The 19752-nt window shown below is 41.5% G+C and overlaps 1 protein-coding gene across 1 annotated transcript in view; it reads left to right on the top strand.

Annotated features, from left to right (window-relative positions):
- The window catches only part of pcdh9 (protocadherin 9), a gene marked incomplete at its 3' end in the record, with an annotated part of 203218 nt that overhangs the window by 45597 nt on the left and 137869 nt on the right, over positions 1–19752 (top strand). The window contains exon 2 of the mRNA XM_084541373.1: positions 8295–8396. Coding sequence (XP_084397499.1) covers positions 8295–8396 — 102 coding nt within the window. The remainder of the gene's footprint in view (positions 1–8294; positions 8397–19752) is intronic.

The following is a 19752-nucleotide window of genomic DNA, read 5'->3' as shown; positions in this document are numbered from 1 at the left end:
TAACACTGTTCTGAGGCCAGAACCAAAGACAGACCCCCGGTGTGATGGAGTCCTACACTTGAGAGATGAAAGCCGCTCGTACAGAAAAGATGAAGGGGCCGAGGAGAAAACGAAATTAAAAAAGAACAAACTTTCCGCATTGATCTTGAATGTCACACCGTTTCGTCGCTTGGTTGGTTGGATAGTCAAGGAGACGGCTTTTTAGGCAGACCGCTGAATGTTCATTCAGGTTCCGGTTATTACTATTACAACTTATTTCATCAGAAAACGCTGACCTCCCCGTCACCTCATCTCATTTCGGCGTCTTAGAACAGAGGTAATTCCAACTTCGCAGTAATGGGAGAAAATTGTTGTGTTAATGCATTTGCTGTGTTCTCCGGACGACCTACATCCTTCTGCCTTCTCATCCCTGCACTCCAGATTCATAAAATCTGCTTATTAGAATTCTGCCACGAGTCTGGCCGAATTCCTTGAAGCCATTAGCGGATGTTGAGAACGGTTTGGGCTGGCCTCAGCATTGACTGTAATGACAAGGACAGGGTGCCAGGGAGAATCAATGCTTCTCTGTGGCTCAAGAATTAAATTGTAGCAGCAGCAAGACTGCTCCCATTCAGTGTCGGCCTGCCGTCTTTTTCAACCACTTAATTGATCAAGGTTTTATTTATCTTGTCACAAGACTTTAACCTAATTTGTTTTCCATTCGCTCACAAAGCACCTTCATTGAATAGCCATGTTAACAATCCACAGTGTTAAATATATATTTCTTTTCCTTCCACTGCTCTGAACACACTTTGTGCCTGTGTTAATTTACATGCAGCAGGGGCACTTTAAAACTTGTGTTATTAATTACCATATCAAACATAATCTCTATATTAATTTGGGCGCACGCACACACACATAGACATCGTCGGCTTTTCATTAAAGAATATTCTCTTTGTATGTGTTTTAATACAGTGGAGGGATGGGAAGGGCGGAGGGCTGAGATGAATCCATTTCCCTTTGTTCTTTCTGAACAAAGCAGAGGTGCATATCTCCTTTACACTGCATCTGTGCAACGATGTCTTCGTAATTGGGTGATTTTTTTTATTTATTTATTTTTTAACCGCAATACTCGCCGCGTGCGTTCCATTACATTCCTGTCATAAAATACCCTCCTCACTGTCGTCAACTTAAATGGAATGTCAATACTTAGTGTGGGGAATGGGGAGCGTGGAAATGGGCTTAACACTGGGACCCATAAACATAAAGTTTAATGCCGCCACCAAAGGCAGGGCCAATCGCGGCGCAGCTTTGCAAATCAAAGAATAATAATCACAGATTTTCTCGCCTAGCCATCTCAACAGCTTAATATAAATAAGTTAGTAGCACCCTCTTGTGCGCTCACATTTTCTAATCATCACTTTCCTTCCATCCACTCCGCTTTCTTCGCACTGCACACTTTGCCTTTTCAACCCACACTTGTATTTTCTTTCTTTTGACACTTATTTATTTTCAATTTTGCTCAGCGATGAAGTCCAGATGAAAGATATATATATACCGTGTATATATGCACAAAGGAGGGACTGGATTGTGGAGGAAGAGACACCGCTGCTCAGCTGACGTCAGTGTGATGTCCGGAGGGAAATTCCTCACACAGGGCCACTTTATAGGCTCATTTACATTACCAGAGCTCTAACTGGAGACAGCCGTGCCAGCACAGGGTGATTATGGCCTCAATATATTAACCGGTAGTGGGCAATTTCCAGACATAAGTCAGATTATCCTGTGATTGATTTTACTATACTGTTGATATTTATACAACTATGAGTGTAATGTGGGGCGGCACAGTGGTGTGGTGGTTGGCGCCTCACAGCAAGAAGGTTTCCGGGTTCGAATCCACGGGCCGACGTGTTCTACCTGCGTCTGCGTGGGTTCTCTCTGGGTATTGCGGCTTCCTCCCACCGTCCAAAGACATTCTGGTTAGGTTAACTGGTGATTCTAAATTGGCTGTAGGTGTGAGTGTGAATGGTTGTCTGTCTCTCTGTGTTAGCCCTGCAATAGACTGGAGACCTGTCCATGGTGTACTCCGCCTCTCGCCCGATGACAGCTGGGACCATCGGGCATTTCCGACCAGTAGCTCTCAGACTTGGAATAGTCCTTAAATCCATCTCATAAAACAAACATATTTTTTTAAAATCAACATTTCATGGCTAATCTTCTTATTTATCTATCATTGATGTGATTAGTTAATCAATAAAGAAGTAATTGTCTAAGTAAATCAACGATGACTGACGAACTGCTTGAATAAGTCATCCACACAGTCATTTGTAAAGTATAGTTTCTCCCTCATGAGTCTTTCCGCTAGTCACAAGATAAACATCATGTTCTTCTCTTAGCGGTACACACACACACACACACAGCACTTGAGAAATGAATGTTGTCTTGTGATGTCAAGGAAGAGTGCATACAGTGGTATCTCTAAGGTAATTAAACAGAATTAAAGGTCTGCTGTGACTGGGAAGGCTTGACAGTGCTAGACTAATGGTAAAGCTAATTAAAGTGTGTTTTATCCCTCTAATGAAACTCATCTTCTCAGCCCACGGTATGGAGACCTGTTCAACAGAGTAGCTTTACAGGTCCAATGAGACCTCGGGCAATATGTTGTACCTTTACCTTTTACATGTCGGTCATTAAGTTCATTTTCTTCGGCTTCCCCGGTGTGGTAGGACTACCACTTTACCGCATGAACCACGGAGGACCCTCGGATCCTCTGGTGCTTCTCTCAGAGCTCACTTAGACTTGCAGTTCAGGCAACTTTATATTAACCTCGCACATAATAATGATTTCTAACACAGAACCCTGAGGAAGACGTTCTTGGAAACAGTTAGAAAGGGCAAGGACTTATTAAAATACTCAGCTGGCAATTGGACAAATGATCTGTCCTTCGATATCTATCACAAGCTAATTTCAATCTATCAGGGCCATCAGAATAACTAGATATATACTACTTTATGCAGTTAGCATGCCGGTAGACAATTCTTGCCATCTTTGTAAGGAAATTTGCCGCATTAATGGCACCCTTAGCCATGACCTTTGCCACACCTAAAGCACTCCTGCAGCAACCAGGAGTTCCTCAACAAATGCATGTTAGTCCACATTTTTGTGGATTAGTCACAAGTGCATAACTTGAAGCCTGACGAGATGTACTCTAGCGTGATCTTGTGATCTCAGGAAACCTAGATTCTCGTGAGATTCCTAAGTTCAACTTTAAATCCCCCCCCCAGCTATAAATAGGGCTTCCAATCCTAACTGCCCCGACACAGGCTTTCTTTTGTTTGGGTTCCAGCTTGTGTTAATTAACCAATCATGTCATGGAACTGACTTTGGCACATTTTCTTTTCATTTTTTTTTCTTCCTGAGATCGAGTTTTGAGCATTTTCTGTAATCCTGTTTGGTTTTTCTTGCGTTTTCCATTCCTGCTTTGAAAGGTTTCGCCTTGGTGTTTTGTGTCTCTCTTTACTTGCTGTGTTTTCCCTCGTTACGACCCGGCTCGAGGAGCCGCAACATAAAGTGTGAGAGACACATGACGGTGTTGCAAAAATAAGGGTTTATTTCATTACAAAGACAACAAACATGGCGAGCATCTGCAGCTGAACAAGCAGCCGTCTCTGTCCTCTTCAACAACTCCCTTTACTCACATCTTCTCAGGTGTGGCTGGTTAAGGTAATTAAGCAGAAACGCTGCCACTGCCAGGCCAGTTGGAGGTGCAGGGAGGTGTAACACCCACCTTTGATTACATGATTGGTTTCTCCTCGTGTGCTCCTCTCTCAGTAGTCTCATCTGATAGGGTTAGGGTTAGGGCCACTCATTAGCCTCAGTGTGTTTATATAGTCCTGTCTTTCCCTTTTTTTCAGTTTGCCTGTTCATTCACTTTATTGTTCTGGATTTTGCTGTTCATGTACGCTCATATTTTGTTTCCTTGTTTCCCGAGTTTTGTATATTTTTATATATTTTTTTGGTTGGACTAACCTACCACACTTTCCAGCGCCTTTTCTTCCCTTCATCGTAAATCCTCATTAAACTTAACATTATTATTTCAGTTCTTGTGTGCACTTGTGACAGATCACATCCATATAAACAGGTGAAATTAAGTTTTCTTTTGTTGCCACCAGTCAATCAGTTAGAAAGTAACACATGACATTTTGCATCCAGAGTTGCATGTGTAAATGTGTTCGTGGCATAAATGAGCACTATCCAGTAAAGATTTTTGCACGGCGCAAGAGTAAACACCCTCTAAAGATGCGGGTCAATGGCTGAATTCCCCTATCTGTTTTTAATCTGTCCCTAGTGTGCACCACAGATTAAGAATGGCTCCTTTTCCAATCTATTGTTTAACTCGTTGTTGAAGGCAGCAGTGGACGTGAGTGACACCGAAAGCAAATAGGTTACTGGAAACCCTCTGCTGGAAAACAGGGTCCCATGCATTCCTTTGTGATAATTGCTGCATCTCCCACACAAGGAGATGAGTTAGCTTTTAAGTGGCCATGGCGGATATCACTCCCACCCACACCAAGAGAAAAATAAATTGGAAAGCAAGTCAGTTTTACCTCAGAATAACACCATTTGCTTACAGGATCCTTATATACATACATAAAAGCATGTTTTGTACATCATAAACTGGTAAATGGACCAACTATTATATGTCAAATCCAGGTAAATAAAGAAATCCCCACTAAACATGAAGTAGATAGTGAACAAAATATCAAGACAAACATAGACCCCTCACGTCTTCAGGCCTTTTAACTTTAAGGATCAAAACATTCCACCTTTTTTTTTTTTTTTCATTTCAGGTAATGGGGCTGTGTGTCGAGACTCCACGTCACTCTGGCACTCAGTCAATCTCAATAACCTGTTTTATTCATGTACCTTATTTTTGTTGTCAGTCCTGACAGTATCGCACACTGCGGCCGAGGATTTACCACAATCACTTTGACTACGTGGAGTGAAAAATGATCAATTATAAATGTTGCCAACTCTCACTTCCCCTCTCTCTGTCACTTACCACGCTGGTGATAAATGGCTAGGTACTAATAAATAATCTCACATTCCAGGCGGCTTATGTAGAAAGACTGCCATTAATTAGAGTGACAGACAAGCAGAATATATTAAAAAGATGCATATGAGATAGCGGTTCTGAGTGCTACTCTGTCCCTTCTCACCCATTTTCCTTGTCTGTCTCCAATAATTGGAAGAATCTCCGACTGCTGTGATAAAAGTTTCTTGTTAAAATGGTCTTAGGACTTTTTAGGAATAGAATAAATTTTAACACAACAATAGCACTGGCCTGAGCAGTAACAATAACAGGCAGGCAGTTTAGATTTTAATGTGCTTTTAAAAATAACCATTGTAAAAAATAATGCACCGTTGCGACAGTACGGGCCATGTTTTCAAAAATTACCCCTCAATTACTTTGCGTGCCACATTCAGTGGTCATTGTGTTGAATGGCCCGCCTATAGTACGCAACATAAATGGAGACCACATACACAAAACAGTGCCAAGTAGAACTGACATTTTCCACTCAGTGATCCTGAAAAGTAAATATCAATTTAACAGATGTTATAAAATGCTGAAAATTATATTTCCATAAATAAATCAACATATGGATATATACTTTCACTATATATCAATGCCTGAGGTTAGTTTTAAACAGTGTTAGCTACACTAGCATTACCTTATTTTAACTGGACGAACATCATTTCACATTAATAGTGCACTGACAATGAGTTGAAACATTGATTTTTCATTTTTGGTGTGTACATGTGCCCTTAGGTCAGAATGCAGAAGCATCATGGATGCCACAAACAATATTTATTATAGATTATTGCTCCAATTATATCCTTGTGCACCATATTTGCATGATAACAAAGAGCAAAGAAAAATGACATGACATGGATGATAATCCTAAAGCCGTTCATATTTGCTCAAAAGCGTGGCGTGATCCACTTGGTGCTTTCAAGTAGCAAAACATCTGTCACTTCCTCCTACATCCACCATGTCTCTTGCCAGGCTAACCGCTCCATAAAACGTCCTGTGGGACTGTAAGAGTTGTTAAAACTATAAAAATAAATAAGTACAGCGTATAATCCAACGTTTCTCTGTAACTGGTGGAGGTAGAGCAGAGCGCAGTATTAATTAAATGAAAAGGCGAGTGAGTCTGACGGAAGTGTGGTCGGGTCATTGATATCGCGGCTCTGCGTGGCGCCACTCTCGGACCGTACAGCGCAGACCATGGCTCCAAACTCACATGAATGCCCCGCCCGTATCTATGCGTCAGTTTGGGGGCGGCACAGTGGTGTGGTGGTTAGCATTGACGCCTCACAGCAAGAAGGTTCTGGGTTTGAATCCATCAGCTGACTGGGCCTTTCTGTGTGGAGTTTGCATGTTCTCCCTGTGTCTGCGTGGGTTCTCGCCGGGTTCCTCCCACCATCCAGAGACATATTCGTTAGGTTAATTGGACGGAGGTGTGAGTGTGAATGGTTGTCTGTCTGTCTGTGTTAGGATGAACCCCGCCTCTCGTTGGGATAGGCTCCAGCGCCCCCGCGACCCTCCAGAGGACAAGCAGTTAAAGAAAATGAATGAATGAATGAACGAACGAACTGCAGTTTACATGTTCTGTGATGACATATTGCATCCATGGTTGTTGTGCAGCTGATCATGCTCATACTCTTTACTATAACAACCACACTGCTAATTAAATTAGCTTCCTCATTTGTTCTTAATACAGTCAATGTGACAATTAAATTGGCTTGCAGCAGGGCAAAGTCAGAAAAGAAAGCAGTGCTAATGAGGAAAATCTCAATCTTTGACAAAGATACCATTTATTCAGTCACCGGTCCCATTTGTTTCTGCTCGATATTTCATACTTTGACTTCACTAATGTTTGTTTTTCTGGCTCATTTTCAGATATTCTAATTACGTATGTGCTCTGGTTATGTATGAGGCTCAACCAAAGTAGCTTTCACTTCTTATTTGGAATGAGAGCTGTAGAATAAACCCAACTTATTGTATTGTTGACATGTTTTTGTGGTATTTTTTTCCCCCCGTCCTAGTTGCATGTATGGTAGTAACTAGAATAAATGGGCAGCACATGCATAATGAAATCTGAACCCTCTAAAAGACGGGCTTTACTGGTGACATTTGGACTTCTCATTGATGTTTGCTGATCCGGGATGAAGAACGTTGCCTTGTTGTGTATTATGTTAATTTTCCGTGGAGACAGCTCTCTCTCTCTCTCTCTCGAGAAAGGATAATGTTGTATTTAGCTAAATTGCGGATGTATATGGTTCACTATATTTTCTATCAGTAACTGTGTGCACATAGATAAATTCTTTGGGTTCATTTTCAAAATGTGTGTGTATGTGAGTGAGTCAGGCTGCGGAGGCAGTTTCATGCCAATGACAGCAGACAGTCTGACAGGCTGACTGGCGTGTTGCCATTCAACATAGCTGAGCCGAACACAGCATCAATAAGAAGTCTCCACCTGTGTTGCATAGCTAAATAAAGCTGTGAGCAGTTAATACACTGGTAGCTAAAGAATAAACAGATAAATAACTCAGAATAAGTGCGAGCGAGTTGACTATTTTTAGGAGCCAAAAGTAAGCAAGTTTGGCTAACAATATGGCCTTTGCTGATAGGAAGCACAAGTTGCAATGCTATATACCACTGCTGCCCAGATAACCCATTTCCTGCTTTCTCTCTGCTTCTGCTCTGTGTTGTTGTTGGTCATCTGGAAGTCAGTTAAAGACAGTGATTTATGCCTGGGGCTTCATGCAGCATAGCCTCATTACACACAGCCATTTTGAGAATCAGCAGATAATTACAGTATACATCATAGACCTCATGGGGCCCAGCAGATTCAGTCCATTCCACTGGCCTGTCATTTAGGGCACAGGGCCTGAGGAATGGAAAACTGGATTCTAACCTCATTTGCTCCTTATTTCACAGAAATTTCTGTCGAATATTAATTGCGTCATGTTTTATTGGCATTTTTTAATTGCTGTGCTATAAATAGCGATCCTTTCTTAGTCAGTTAGTCAGACATTGCAGAAACAGTTGAAGGCAGTAAAACAGGTTTAATAAAAAAGGATTAGTGTGGGATATTATACACTGCTATTGTGCTAACTTACCCCATATTGGAGTTTGTCGGCTCTTGAAACTGTTACGTCTTCTTCCATAACTATTTGTGTAAATGACAGGCAGACTGAAGTTTAAAAAGAGCCATTCTAACAGACTTTCTTTCCAATCTTCCATGAAGGGAACATTAACTCGTGCCCGAACCGAACTGAACCCTGAATATCTGGACCTTCGTCCGCGAGCCGAGCTGAACCCCGAATATTGGACCCCTTGCACCCCTTTAGTGAGTACCGATGGTCCCGTTTCTAACTAAACAATCACCATAGATTCACATAATATGAGTCATTACTTTTAATAAATTCAAATGATTTTTTTGTTTTTTGCCCACCATTTTTACCTTAACCATTCCATGCAGTCCCATGTTTAGTCCGGCTATGACTCGAGTCAGTATCATTTTCTCCATCATGCATCCATTCATCGCCTCTCTACGAGACACTGCATGGCTCCGTCTTCATATATTCCTGCTTCTTCTCTGAAAAATGTTTAAATATGTTTCGCCTCTGAGTAACAGTGACATATTGTACTTACAACATCATTAAATTCGCGGCCTAATGCGATGCTAATATTCATGCCATTTTTTTTTTTTTCCCTACTTGACTAATAAGTATTTGTCTCATTACCTCCATCCTCGGAAAACACCGCGCTTGATACTCATCTGGGGGTTGGAGGAAGTTTGCCAGTGTTGCTTTGCTTGCACACTGGTGAATCTTAATGATGTCTTTCCCTCTCCGCTATCAACTACAGTATATCAACATGGGGCATCGGGGAGGGGGAGAGGTACACTTGGACACTCACCATATTCTAGCTCCGCTGCAAACTGCAGCACCCGCTTTTATTTACTTTTGCCGTTTCATGATTCAGGAATAATTTTCAATCTTTAAATTCCTTACTCATCACTGCGTATTAGACACGGTGGTGGTTTGAGAAGCTGCTCTCTCTACTGCAGCTGTACTCTGTCTATCCGGATCACCACATATACATCCTATTCGTTGTTGTGTGCATTGCATATTGCACTTACAATCTTGAATCTTGAGGTTTCTTTGACTGAGTTAAGGCTTTTTTTCTGACTCTACTACAAGTTACTCCACTGGAAATTTATACGACCTGTTTTGAGCCAACATCACACTTATAAACAAGATAAGAGAGAGAAAAGACAGACACTTAACAGATTGATTTGGCCAAGGTATGTGTGGAAACATCCGTATCATGCTTGAAAAATCTCTTGCTCAGCTCAAAGTACTGATTGGTGAATATCTGTGAGAACTTTGTGGATATAGCTCCTTTTAAAATATATACTAATATAATACGACAATAGGTAGTACTCCCAGTTCCTTATTAAATATTTATTGCTTGTTGAGCCCTCTTGGGTCCACCACAGGCAAATGGGGACTTCTAACTAGGTGGCGGTATAAACACAACTTACTCCCCTCTTACCAAAACTCCCTTGGGTGGGGATCAAATCCTTAGGTACACTGTTGTGTTGTGCTATGATTTTACCGGAGCAGCCATTGTCAGCACAGTCCACTGGTCAAACATTTCCTGAACATGACACTTAAGCCCTTAGATGGCTGTCAAAGTCACTGAGAGTTATTTCTGTGTCATTCTTGTGTGGGCAGTGGATGCAGAGCGAAAGACGGGCACCAGTGTGCATACATTATGTGACTAGAAACAGCCTTCTGTGTATGCAAATTGGCAACCGGCTTCCCTTGAAACAAATACGCCGCCGTGCTCGCCACTTCGCCTTCTTGTTAAATGCATTCGTGGCTGGAAGCACACGATGCCTTTCCACTTTTGCCAACCATCTTCTTCTTCTTCACACAATCACATGTACTGTGCATCCATGGAGCGATGATCCTGAACCATGGCCGTTTATTAATAACGGATTTTTGTCTGCACTCGCGTTGCTGTGGACTTGAAAATGTGAAATGTCATCAGTCGCTGTCCAAGTCTTGTTCCAATTCAAAGTATGTCTCTAACTAAGCCCAAATGTTTGGATGAGTTCTTGCCTAGGTATCCCAGGATTACGGAATAAACATCCTCCTGTCTGTACGTCTGGAACAAACTTGTCAAGTCTGGAGTTTGTGTACTTGATATTGATAAATGCCTTATTTTAAAATGACATCGTACTGAAAGCAAGCTCTAAACAACTGCACCTAATGTTCCACAGCCGGCCCAATCTACACTGGAGAAACTGGTGTCCTCTCAAATATATCATAATGCTTATTAAGAACTAATGATGCGGAAGCTCAACTTGTAAATATCTCAGACAGCATCCCCTAGGATCCCCTTTAATGTCCACAAAAAAATGCTTGTAGACAGTGTTTTTGAACTTGCGTGTTTCCATTAAACAGAACCCCCCACTGGTAATCTAAATAAATGGGAAGACAGCCCTTTGTTTAAATCATTCTCATGAGTACCAGTACGCTTGTTACACAGCACGTTGTCGCTTGTGCGAATGCACCATTGCAGTTTGTCTTACTGTATTAGATTGGAAGCCGTGTCGGATTCGATTAACAAAATGTCACTTTTATCTTTGCGCAGAGACATCTTTCCTTTGTGGACCTGGGACGTATTCCCCAAACATCCAACTAGTTGGGGAACCTGTAATATGATATATGGGACAATCTATGTTTTGTGTCTCTAAAGCTTACAAAGTCAATATTTGGTCTTTAGCCTGATTTAATGAACAGAATTTCTCAGACATCTCTTCCAAGCTGTTTTCAGCGGGAGCTCTCTCTGGCTTTGTTAAAGCACTGTGCTGTTTGCCTATTGGGCCTCACCGGACTAAAGAAGCTCAAAGACTAACATGTGCATGTGAGCACACACGAATGCATGTACGCTCACACCCACACACCCCATCAGCACAGAGGAGGCCCCTTTTTCTGCAGCCCAAGAGGGAATGATGACTCTCATTATCGCCTCAAAGCAAGATGGCCACAGTGCCCCTACTCAGCAGCCCTATTAAGTTACCAGACAGCTTTATTGTATTGATGTTCGATAATTTCCTTTCCTCTGTCATTCGGAGTGCATCAGGGAGTTGTTGCATGGGGAGGCAGAGGTTTGGAGAGTGGCAAAAGCTAACGTAAAAAGGCACAGCTGGCTGAAATTATTCTCTTCCCACTGTCGGTGAGTCTTGGGGCTAATTGTTGAGCGGTCCGTTGCCATACAGATACCTGTCTTCATTAACAGAAGAAAAAAACAAATCACGTGCATAGGAATAGAGACTTTATATTGTAAACTAGCTGCAACACACTGCGTCCAGAGCTACGGTTTTTGTGACAGGCTAAATGTATTAGGAAACTCCTGGACATGCATAAGTCTCATTGATTAATTGGGAAGGACTTATAAGGATCAATGTATTTACTGCCATGTGTATCTATTGCCAGTGTCTGGAATATCTTCCAAAGATATTAAATTATTGTATTGGAAGAAATCCAAAACAATAAATACACATGCTTACAAGGATGACATCAACCGTCCACATTTTAATTCACAATATCAAATATATTACGACAGATGTATTCATTTCAGCTCATCTTCCATGTTGCCTAATTAAGTTAATCGTTTCTTTGCAGAACTTCGTGTGTGGGAATTAAATAGGATAAACTTCAGCACTGGTAAAAGTGTGACACATTCATATAAAGTAAAACACGCTGCAGTTTTTCAAGCTTCCCCCGTACCAAGGTCACATTCAGCATGTTGTCAAAAACAATTCTTATAGCTGTCACAGTTAAAAGGTTTACACAAAGTGTAAATGTATTACTCTCTGAAATGAACCTATTGACCAAGCTGGAAAATCACATTAGGAAAAAAAAACAAAAAAAAAAGAAAACGACAGACACTTACTGCTATTAATTCTGACAACATTTAGATTTTTGAAAGAGGCTGCGATCGAGCGCTAAATCCTATTTCTGTACCAGCTGAGACGAGAGAAGAGACTTGAGGCAGTTCGGAAATACAATAGCCAATGATCCTACATTAATGCCATTAAATGGTTTCCTGCAATTACACAGCAGTGACTAAGCTACAACTCCTTGTAATCTTCGTCCACAGTCAGACCGTGAAAGGTTGCTTTATTCACTGCTGTTTTATTTCATTTATTTAATTTTTTTCTGCACAAACATTTAAAAGATAAAGAACGTTAAATATCCAGCATTATTTAAAAGGTACCCCAATTGAAACTAAAATGTGTGACCTCAGACACCGCTACGATGGTGTCGGTGTGAAAGAAGAACGGCTAATGAAGCAGTTTGCCGCCGTTTAAAATAATTAAAGGGCAAATTTCACATTTTAAAATGCCATATCCGCTACATCACTCATTTATTTTTGGCTGGCACCAAATGCATGATGCATCTCTCTAATGATTGGTCAGCGGGATGCCTGTATTAGTCACAGAGCTTCACGTGTTTGCTCGCTGTTGGAAAAGTACCTTTATCTGTTTTATTTTCGTTACACATCCAGGGGATCTCTTTTTCCAAAATCTGTCCCAGTAATGGGGCGGCACAGTGGCTTCCGGGTTCGAATTCATGGGCTGACTGGGCCTTTCTGTGTGCATGTTCTCCCGGTGTCTGCGTGGGTTCTCTCCAGGTACTCCAGCTTCCTCCCACCGTCCAAAGACATGCTGGTTAGGTTCATTGGTGCTTCTAAATTGGCTGTAGGTGTGCATGCGAGTGTGAATGGTTGCCTGTCTCTGCAATGGACTGGCGACTACTGGTGGATGGATCGATCCAAATATCGTGATCGATACCAATGTAATGAGATCAATACTTAAGTTTTAGTTTCTCTCTTGTACGACTGCAGCGGTTTCATTAAAGAGATGACCTGACTGTTTTTTTTTTTTTATCTTAATGCTTCTGCTGCCACAGGAGGTGGAGAAATTATTTTTGTATTGTACTTCCTAAACATACATGCTACTTGAAAAATAATTTATTTTACATTTTTTATAATATTTGTTGTGGAATGATAATTTATACACTTTTATTTAAGAAAAAAATACAGAAAGAAGAAAGGGATTTAGTTTTATAATTGTATTGCAGTTTCTGAACACTGCCTGAAAAAGAATTTGTTTTCATTTGTTCTCAACTGACAGTTCTTTAACTGAGTAATAATCCTAAAGGCAAATCACAGAAACACTTAAAGGTCATGAAAATTCATTCAGATTTAAATTGATGATGCATCCACCTTTACTATTAAAAAGTATCGGTATCGGCGATACTGGCCCTGTATTTACTTGGTACTGGATTGATACCAAATCTAGCAGTATCGCACACCACTACTGGTGACTTGTCCAGGGTGTACCCCACCACTCACCTGATGACAGCTGGGATAGGCTCCAGCCCCCCCCCCCCCCCCAAGACAAGCAGTTACAGAAGATGAATGAATGAATGAATGAATGTCCCAGTAACTGTTACTTGTTAGAAAAACTTTGAACTTGGTCATTATATGTTTAATGCACGCTAATAAAATGTCTTTTTTTTCTGTATTCAGAAAATACTTCCTCCCAAGGACCCTTCCTGAGTCCACACGCTGAATAGAAGCTTTGCAGCACAGAATGCGACAAGCCTCAGTTAACATTATGAATCGCCCTCTGTGAATCAAGCAAAAAAAGAAAATCGCCATTCCGGACTACGGTAGCCTTAGCACAGAAAGGTTATTTTCCACAACAAAGCGCTCCTATTCAGATTTCGAAAAACCGCCGCATGTTTTACAGGCGCCGTTGACAGGAGAACTTTAAGATGAGATTCAACAGTGATCCTAAGAGGGGTGCAGTTGTCATTGTGAGTGTTTGCCTGAGACTACGTCTCAATCAGGTACAGCCGGGGAACGCTCCGTAGACTGCAAAGTGGAAAGATGTGATAAAAACCAGATAGAGGAGAAAAGGCTCGGGGCGATTCTGCTTTATATGAAACCAGTTCTGCTCTGTTCTAAAATTCCAAATGATATTGCCTCCATACATTATTATGCTTTGTCAGCCTTTCTGCTACTTGAGCACCACTACTCTATTCGTGATGAGGAACACTATAATAATTTTAATGTTAAGGTAAGGCACACATTTGCTAAAAGAGTTGAAGTTATGCCAGGAAGTTTTGCCCTGGGAAAGCTTAATTTGTTTACACTCCGCAATTACTAAATAACACAAGCTGTCTCAAAAGTAGGCTGTAGTTATTTTTTTTTTCCCCAGCAATGCAAATCGACACAAAAACACATACGCTTTTCCTTTTCATTGTTTTTAGTACTTCTCTTGTGCCCATTCTCGCCTGTGCTTTTTCTCGTATTAGATGAATGATTCTGGTTGCGCAACACATACTGAGGCAATCAATGAAATTTTAACTACTCGCCTGAAATCATAAGGCAGTTGCGGAGTCGGGCATAATGGAAGTAGCCTTGATTAAACTGCAGTGGCTTTGCATGACACCCTACTTACTCTTCTTAGCATTTGACTTTCTGTGAAGGTCAGTTTGACCATTAGCTAGATCAGCCTAACGCCGCCTGCCCCACCTCTCCACTCCAATTCTTCTCATCTCCCCTCTCCTCACTTCTCCGCCCCTCTCCGCGGTCTGAAGTGCGTCGTGATGGGGCTAAATTTATCCTCACAGAAACCAAAGCCGAGATGTTAAAAGAGAACTCCTGCCGGCCTGCTTAACTGACTGCTGATCGTGATCAACTTCACCTTTCCGGGGCGCCCGACAAAATAGCATGCACCCTTTTCTCCTTTCGCCGTTTTTCTCCATCCTTCTTTTTATCCTCTTCCTCAACCTGATCCTCCCATCTCCTGTTTTATTAACAGCTGAGCTGGTGGCTTGTGATAACTGGTCACTCCTCTAGGCGTTGAAAGGCAAGGACACTCTATTATCCCAGCTAGATGGATGGGTTGAAATATTGCCTGCAAGTGGTAGAGCCTGCCAAATCCTCCAGTCTTAAAACCCCTTTGTCTCTGACAAGGAGAAACATTAGTGAGAGGGCCAGGTTCTCGGGTACAGACACACCACTCTGAATAAAACATGGGTGAGCGTTAAGATGGACACAGAAGTGCATATGTGTGGAAAGGTTGAGAAATCCAGAAACTGCATAATGGCCATTGTTTGTGCTCATTATGAGAAATATGTACTAATGTCCATCGCTGTGAAGGGCTATTGTGTAACTCCATCAGTCTTGCCTGCCGCCGCCTTTTGTCGTAGCATGCGTCAGAGAGAGGGAGAAAGAGGGAGAGGGCAGTTTGTATATGTTAAGCTTTATTAACCTGGTAGATGGTCGGCCGGCCAGACAGCGAGGTTACATATCAATTAGCGTCCTAATTATCAGTGACCTTTACCTCACATCCGTTCCAGACTTGCAACCAGCAAGTGTCAGTAGTTCATCTCAGAATATAGGACAGTAATCTTACCCTTGCTCTTAGGAAATTTGGATTAAGGATGAAGAATACACAGCATACACATGCCAGACAAATAATAAGACAGAGTTACCCATGGCACTTAGTGCAGCCAGTCCGTGCCGTCTTGAATTTTGCGTTGCATGTGGATATCCATGACTACTTGAAGCAACTGATACAGTTAACTGGCGTACTGTATAATGCAAACACAAGTTGCTCCAAACATTTACCACAAGAAAACACCGTCTGATTGATTGGTTGATGGATACTTTATTCATCCCGTGGTAAATTCTGTATCCAGTAGCATCATTACACAGAGACGGGAGGAATTACAGTCATCAGAAGGGTCGATAATAAAATAAAAGCAAAGTGCAGTGTATAAAAAGTATTATAGTATGTAGAAAATGTACTAGTATACATAATGTGTATAAAAGCATTATATAAACTATATACATAGTGATATATATATATAAACTGATATATAGACGGCTAGTTATCTGTAACACACATAATGTACAGCACTGATCTAAAAACCTGAACTTGGCCTGTTTGTTAACTGTTTCGTAGGCCGGCTCCGTCCATTCACTAGCTTCAATGTTTTCATGTTCTGCTCATTTCACTATAGCGGACGTTTATGGTGGGTGGAATATACACGATGGTTGCCTGGGCAACCACAGCCTGGAATGTCCACTAGCTACCAACTGTCATCTACAAAGAAACGGGGCGACCAGCGAATCGGATCATATGCGGACGAGGCTTTGGACGCAGTGGACACACGAGCCGTTACGTTTTAGCTTTTACTGCAGCATGAGACGTCCAGCACGCTGACAGATCTGCAGAAAGCTGTATTTCTACATTTATCCCATAGTTTCCCATATTATACATTACCAACGTAATGATGTCGTGCGATTTGCCGGGTGCTTGGTTGTTCGGGTGCAGAGCGCAGTCGGATGAGTCCTTTGTAAACCGTATCACTTCTGAAAGGCAAAAAGGGCAGCCATGTTGGCTTTGGTTCTGAGGCACAGGCTGAATAGCTTGAGCAGTGCTGCCGATTTCCAGCTGGAGACGCACAGCTTTACATTCAGGAGCAAAGCGGTGTGATGGTCTGGGTCTCATATTCTCTCAATCACTGTTTTCACACTAAAACATTTGAATTATTTTAAGTAATTAAGAGGGCAGCTCACACTAAGAGTTGCTGGAAATATTTACATTCATACTCTGCTTTTTAAACCAGACTGAACTGAGCCAGCTCAGTAAACTTGTATGCAATTTCCTACATCACATCTGTCTATGAATAGAAATGTCACTCAGTCTATGTCAGTCTGAGAACATGCAACCTACACAGTTTTCAATTAGAATTTCCAAGGCCACCGCAATAATGACCAAGGATATCCTTTATTAGTAATTTTAATCAGTAATCTCTTGATATACAAATATAATATGTTTTCTTTTATATACAGTATAATGTAACCTATCCAGAGCAAAGAAATATTTTAAAGAAGGACAGAGTGGTTAGAACTCCCTTTATAGCCACTGAAGGCTCATTTGGCTCCACATTTTACATACAAGTACAGAATGTATTAATGCATAATGTACAATATACACTGATCAGGTATAGGGACATCTGCGGATCATCCCACAGACACTTGATCAGTTTGGGATCTAGTGAATTTGGAGGCCAGGTCAACACCTTGTGCTGTTCTTCGTGTTTTTTTTTAGTTGTTCCTAAAGCGTTTTTGTGTGTGTACCTGTGTCAGGCTTCATCCTGCTTGGGATGGCTGCTGCCATCAAGGAGTGTCATTGTTTTTGGGGTGGGGGTGCCTGGTCTGGTCTAGGTGGGTGCTACATGGCTAAGTGAGGCTCACACCAAAGCTTTCTCAGCAGAACATTGAATTGTCTCAAGATGGTCAATGTTAATTACTTCTCCTGTCGGTGGTTTTAATGTTGTGGCTGATGGGTGTAAATTTACTAAACTACTAAACTTCTCTTGCCCTCAATCAGACTCGCCTTTAGCACAGGATTAACTTCACATGTCCTCCTGGCGTCTCTCATAGAAATGTAGAGCTGTGAAGTTTATCACTGCCCAGAGGTCTCCTTTTTACACGGCATGCTCATCGTCCATGCTTTCTTAATTGAATTAAGGAGCACTCAGTGTGGCATCTCTGTTATTGTTGTCTTGTAGGTGTACAAGGTTATTAAAGAGGGAAGCGTGTTAAGTCATTTGTTATCCCTGGCACACTAATAAACATGTTGGCTTTGGGCAAGTCCTGTAGGTTGTCTGTACAGTTCAGATTGATACTCCTGCCACATCTACGGCTACGCACCTCATTATCCTAAGCGGGCGCTTAAGAAGAAATGAATCTGGGAGACAAGAGAAGGGAAACTGCTGCATGTGGTTTTTTTGTTCTTTTATAGGTCGTAGTTAAGAATGCATTTCAAACCATCCATGTATGTGCATGTAGGATAAGTAAGTAACTGAACTGTACCTGGGACCTATTTAGTTGTCTCACTAGTTATATATAATTGGATGTGTAAAATAAAAGCCAAAGGGAATGAAAACACGCAGAACAAAGACATTTAACCTCATTGCCCCAATTATTTCTGACTGAGATCTATGCTTATTTTGCTAACTTTTTTTTTTTTTTTTTAGCTCAAGCACTGGTTCCTGACACATATAACCCCATGGGTTTTCTGTCAGGGAAGGCTTGATTTTACTAATTGGTACCAAAGCTGTTAATTGGAGCTGTGGAAACAAGAAATAGAGAATCGGTGGGTTCCCTCTTGGGAAATATATGTGTTCAACCTCATTTTCCACCTATACTCATTGTTTGTTTAGCTATCTAACTGCACCGAGGACATCAGAGTGTTGTCACAACAAAATGCCCAGCAGAGGAGTACGGTATGAAAAAGAAACATTTACATACAGAGCTGTATTTGTTTATAGTGAATCTATAAAAAGGGCATGTGGTGGCACATTGTTTATTCTGTAATTCTTTCTACATTTTACAGTAGAAGCTGGTGGAATATAAGCTTTAAGCTGGTATCTGTGCTCATTTTTCCAAACTATAAAATCAGTTTGCCTCTCTAAGTGGTATTGTGAAGTGAACTACTAGGTGTTGTACTGACTAGTCAACTTTACTGCTGTGCCGTGAGGCTTTAAGCAGGAAGTCGACTAGTTGCTGGTCACGTGACAATAACATGGACGCCTCCTAGAAGACGGGTGAGGAACTCAGTGGGTCGTAGCAGCAAAGTAGCATCGGAAATACTTCACTTAAGCCCGTTCTACTGTGACATGCAGAATACGTAAGTCAGTCCTGAAATACAACAAAAGTACTACTGCAATTCACACTCATCTGAAAAGGCATCTGCTAGCGCTAGCAGAGGAACGGTCCAAATCCTCTCAATTAACAACTTCACCAATCGCCCTGCGGGAACAGAGAGAAGGAGGCTGAACATCAACACTGTGAAGGTGAATTTCATTGTCAAAGTTATTAGACCTTTAGCTGCTATACGAGGAAAAGGCGGTATTACTTGAGTAATAACACTTTTAAAAATATATATATATATATCTCGTACGTATCTGCAGCGCACAGTATTGATTGGCTCACGTATTTATGTTCAGTTCTGTTCTATTGTTGCATTGTTGCGTTTGGCATTGTTGGTGTGTTTTTGTCCTTGATGTCAGTTAACGCACCGTGCCAGAGACGGCTACGTTGGAGCTGAGTGTTTGCAGAGCGAGAGCCGCATATTAGAAGTGTCAGACTGACTGTGTTTGTGGTGTTGCCGTGGGCTACGGCCGACAGTAGCCCGCGTTCAAGCTTCAGTTACCCTGCAGAAAAGCCTCCGTAGCTTCTTTTGTGGGAAACGCTACAATAATGTATTCAGGTCAAGAACATAGATTTCATTGTTGCAAAGCATTACTTTCTACTGTGATTTTATGTGTGACGTTATCAACTAGTCGACGTCGACTCAACTTTCACCACATATTGGTCAACTTTAAAAAGTGTTCAACCCCTACTAACTAGGGGTTAGTAGGGGTTGCGTGTCTACTAACCTACACACGCATATTAAAATCTTGCTCTACAGGCTTTATAAAGTCAGGGTAAAATCAGCACTTCCAGTTTCTCTCTAAAGTGCAGCCTTTGTGAAACAAACGCTGGTGGCACTTAAAACTTACCACTGCAAATAAACTAAGTGTAACAGAGAACTG

The sequence above is a fragment of the Chelon labrosus genome, assembly GCF_963514085.1.
Source record: "Chelon labrosus genome assembly, chromosome: 3".
In the NCBI taxonomy this organism is placed as follows: Eukaryota; Metazoa; Chordata; class Actinopteri; order Mugiliformes; family Mugilidae; genus Chelon; species Chelon labrosus.
The sequence above is the reverse complement of the archived record's forward strand: the minus strand, read 5'-3'. Positions and strand labels throughout refer to the sequence as shown.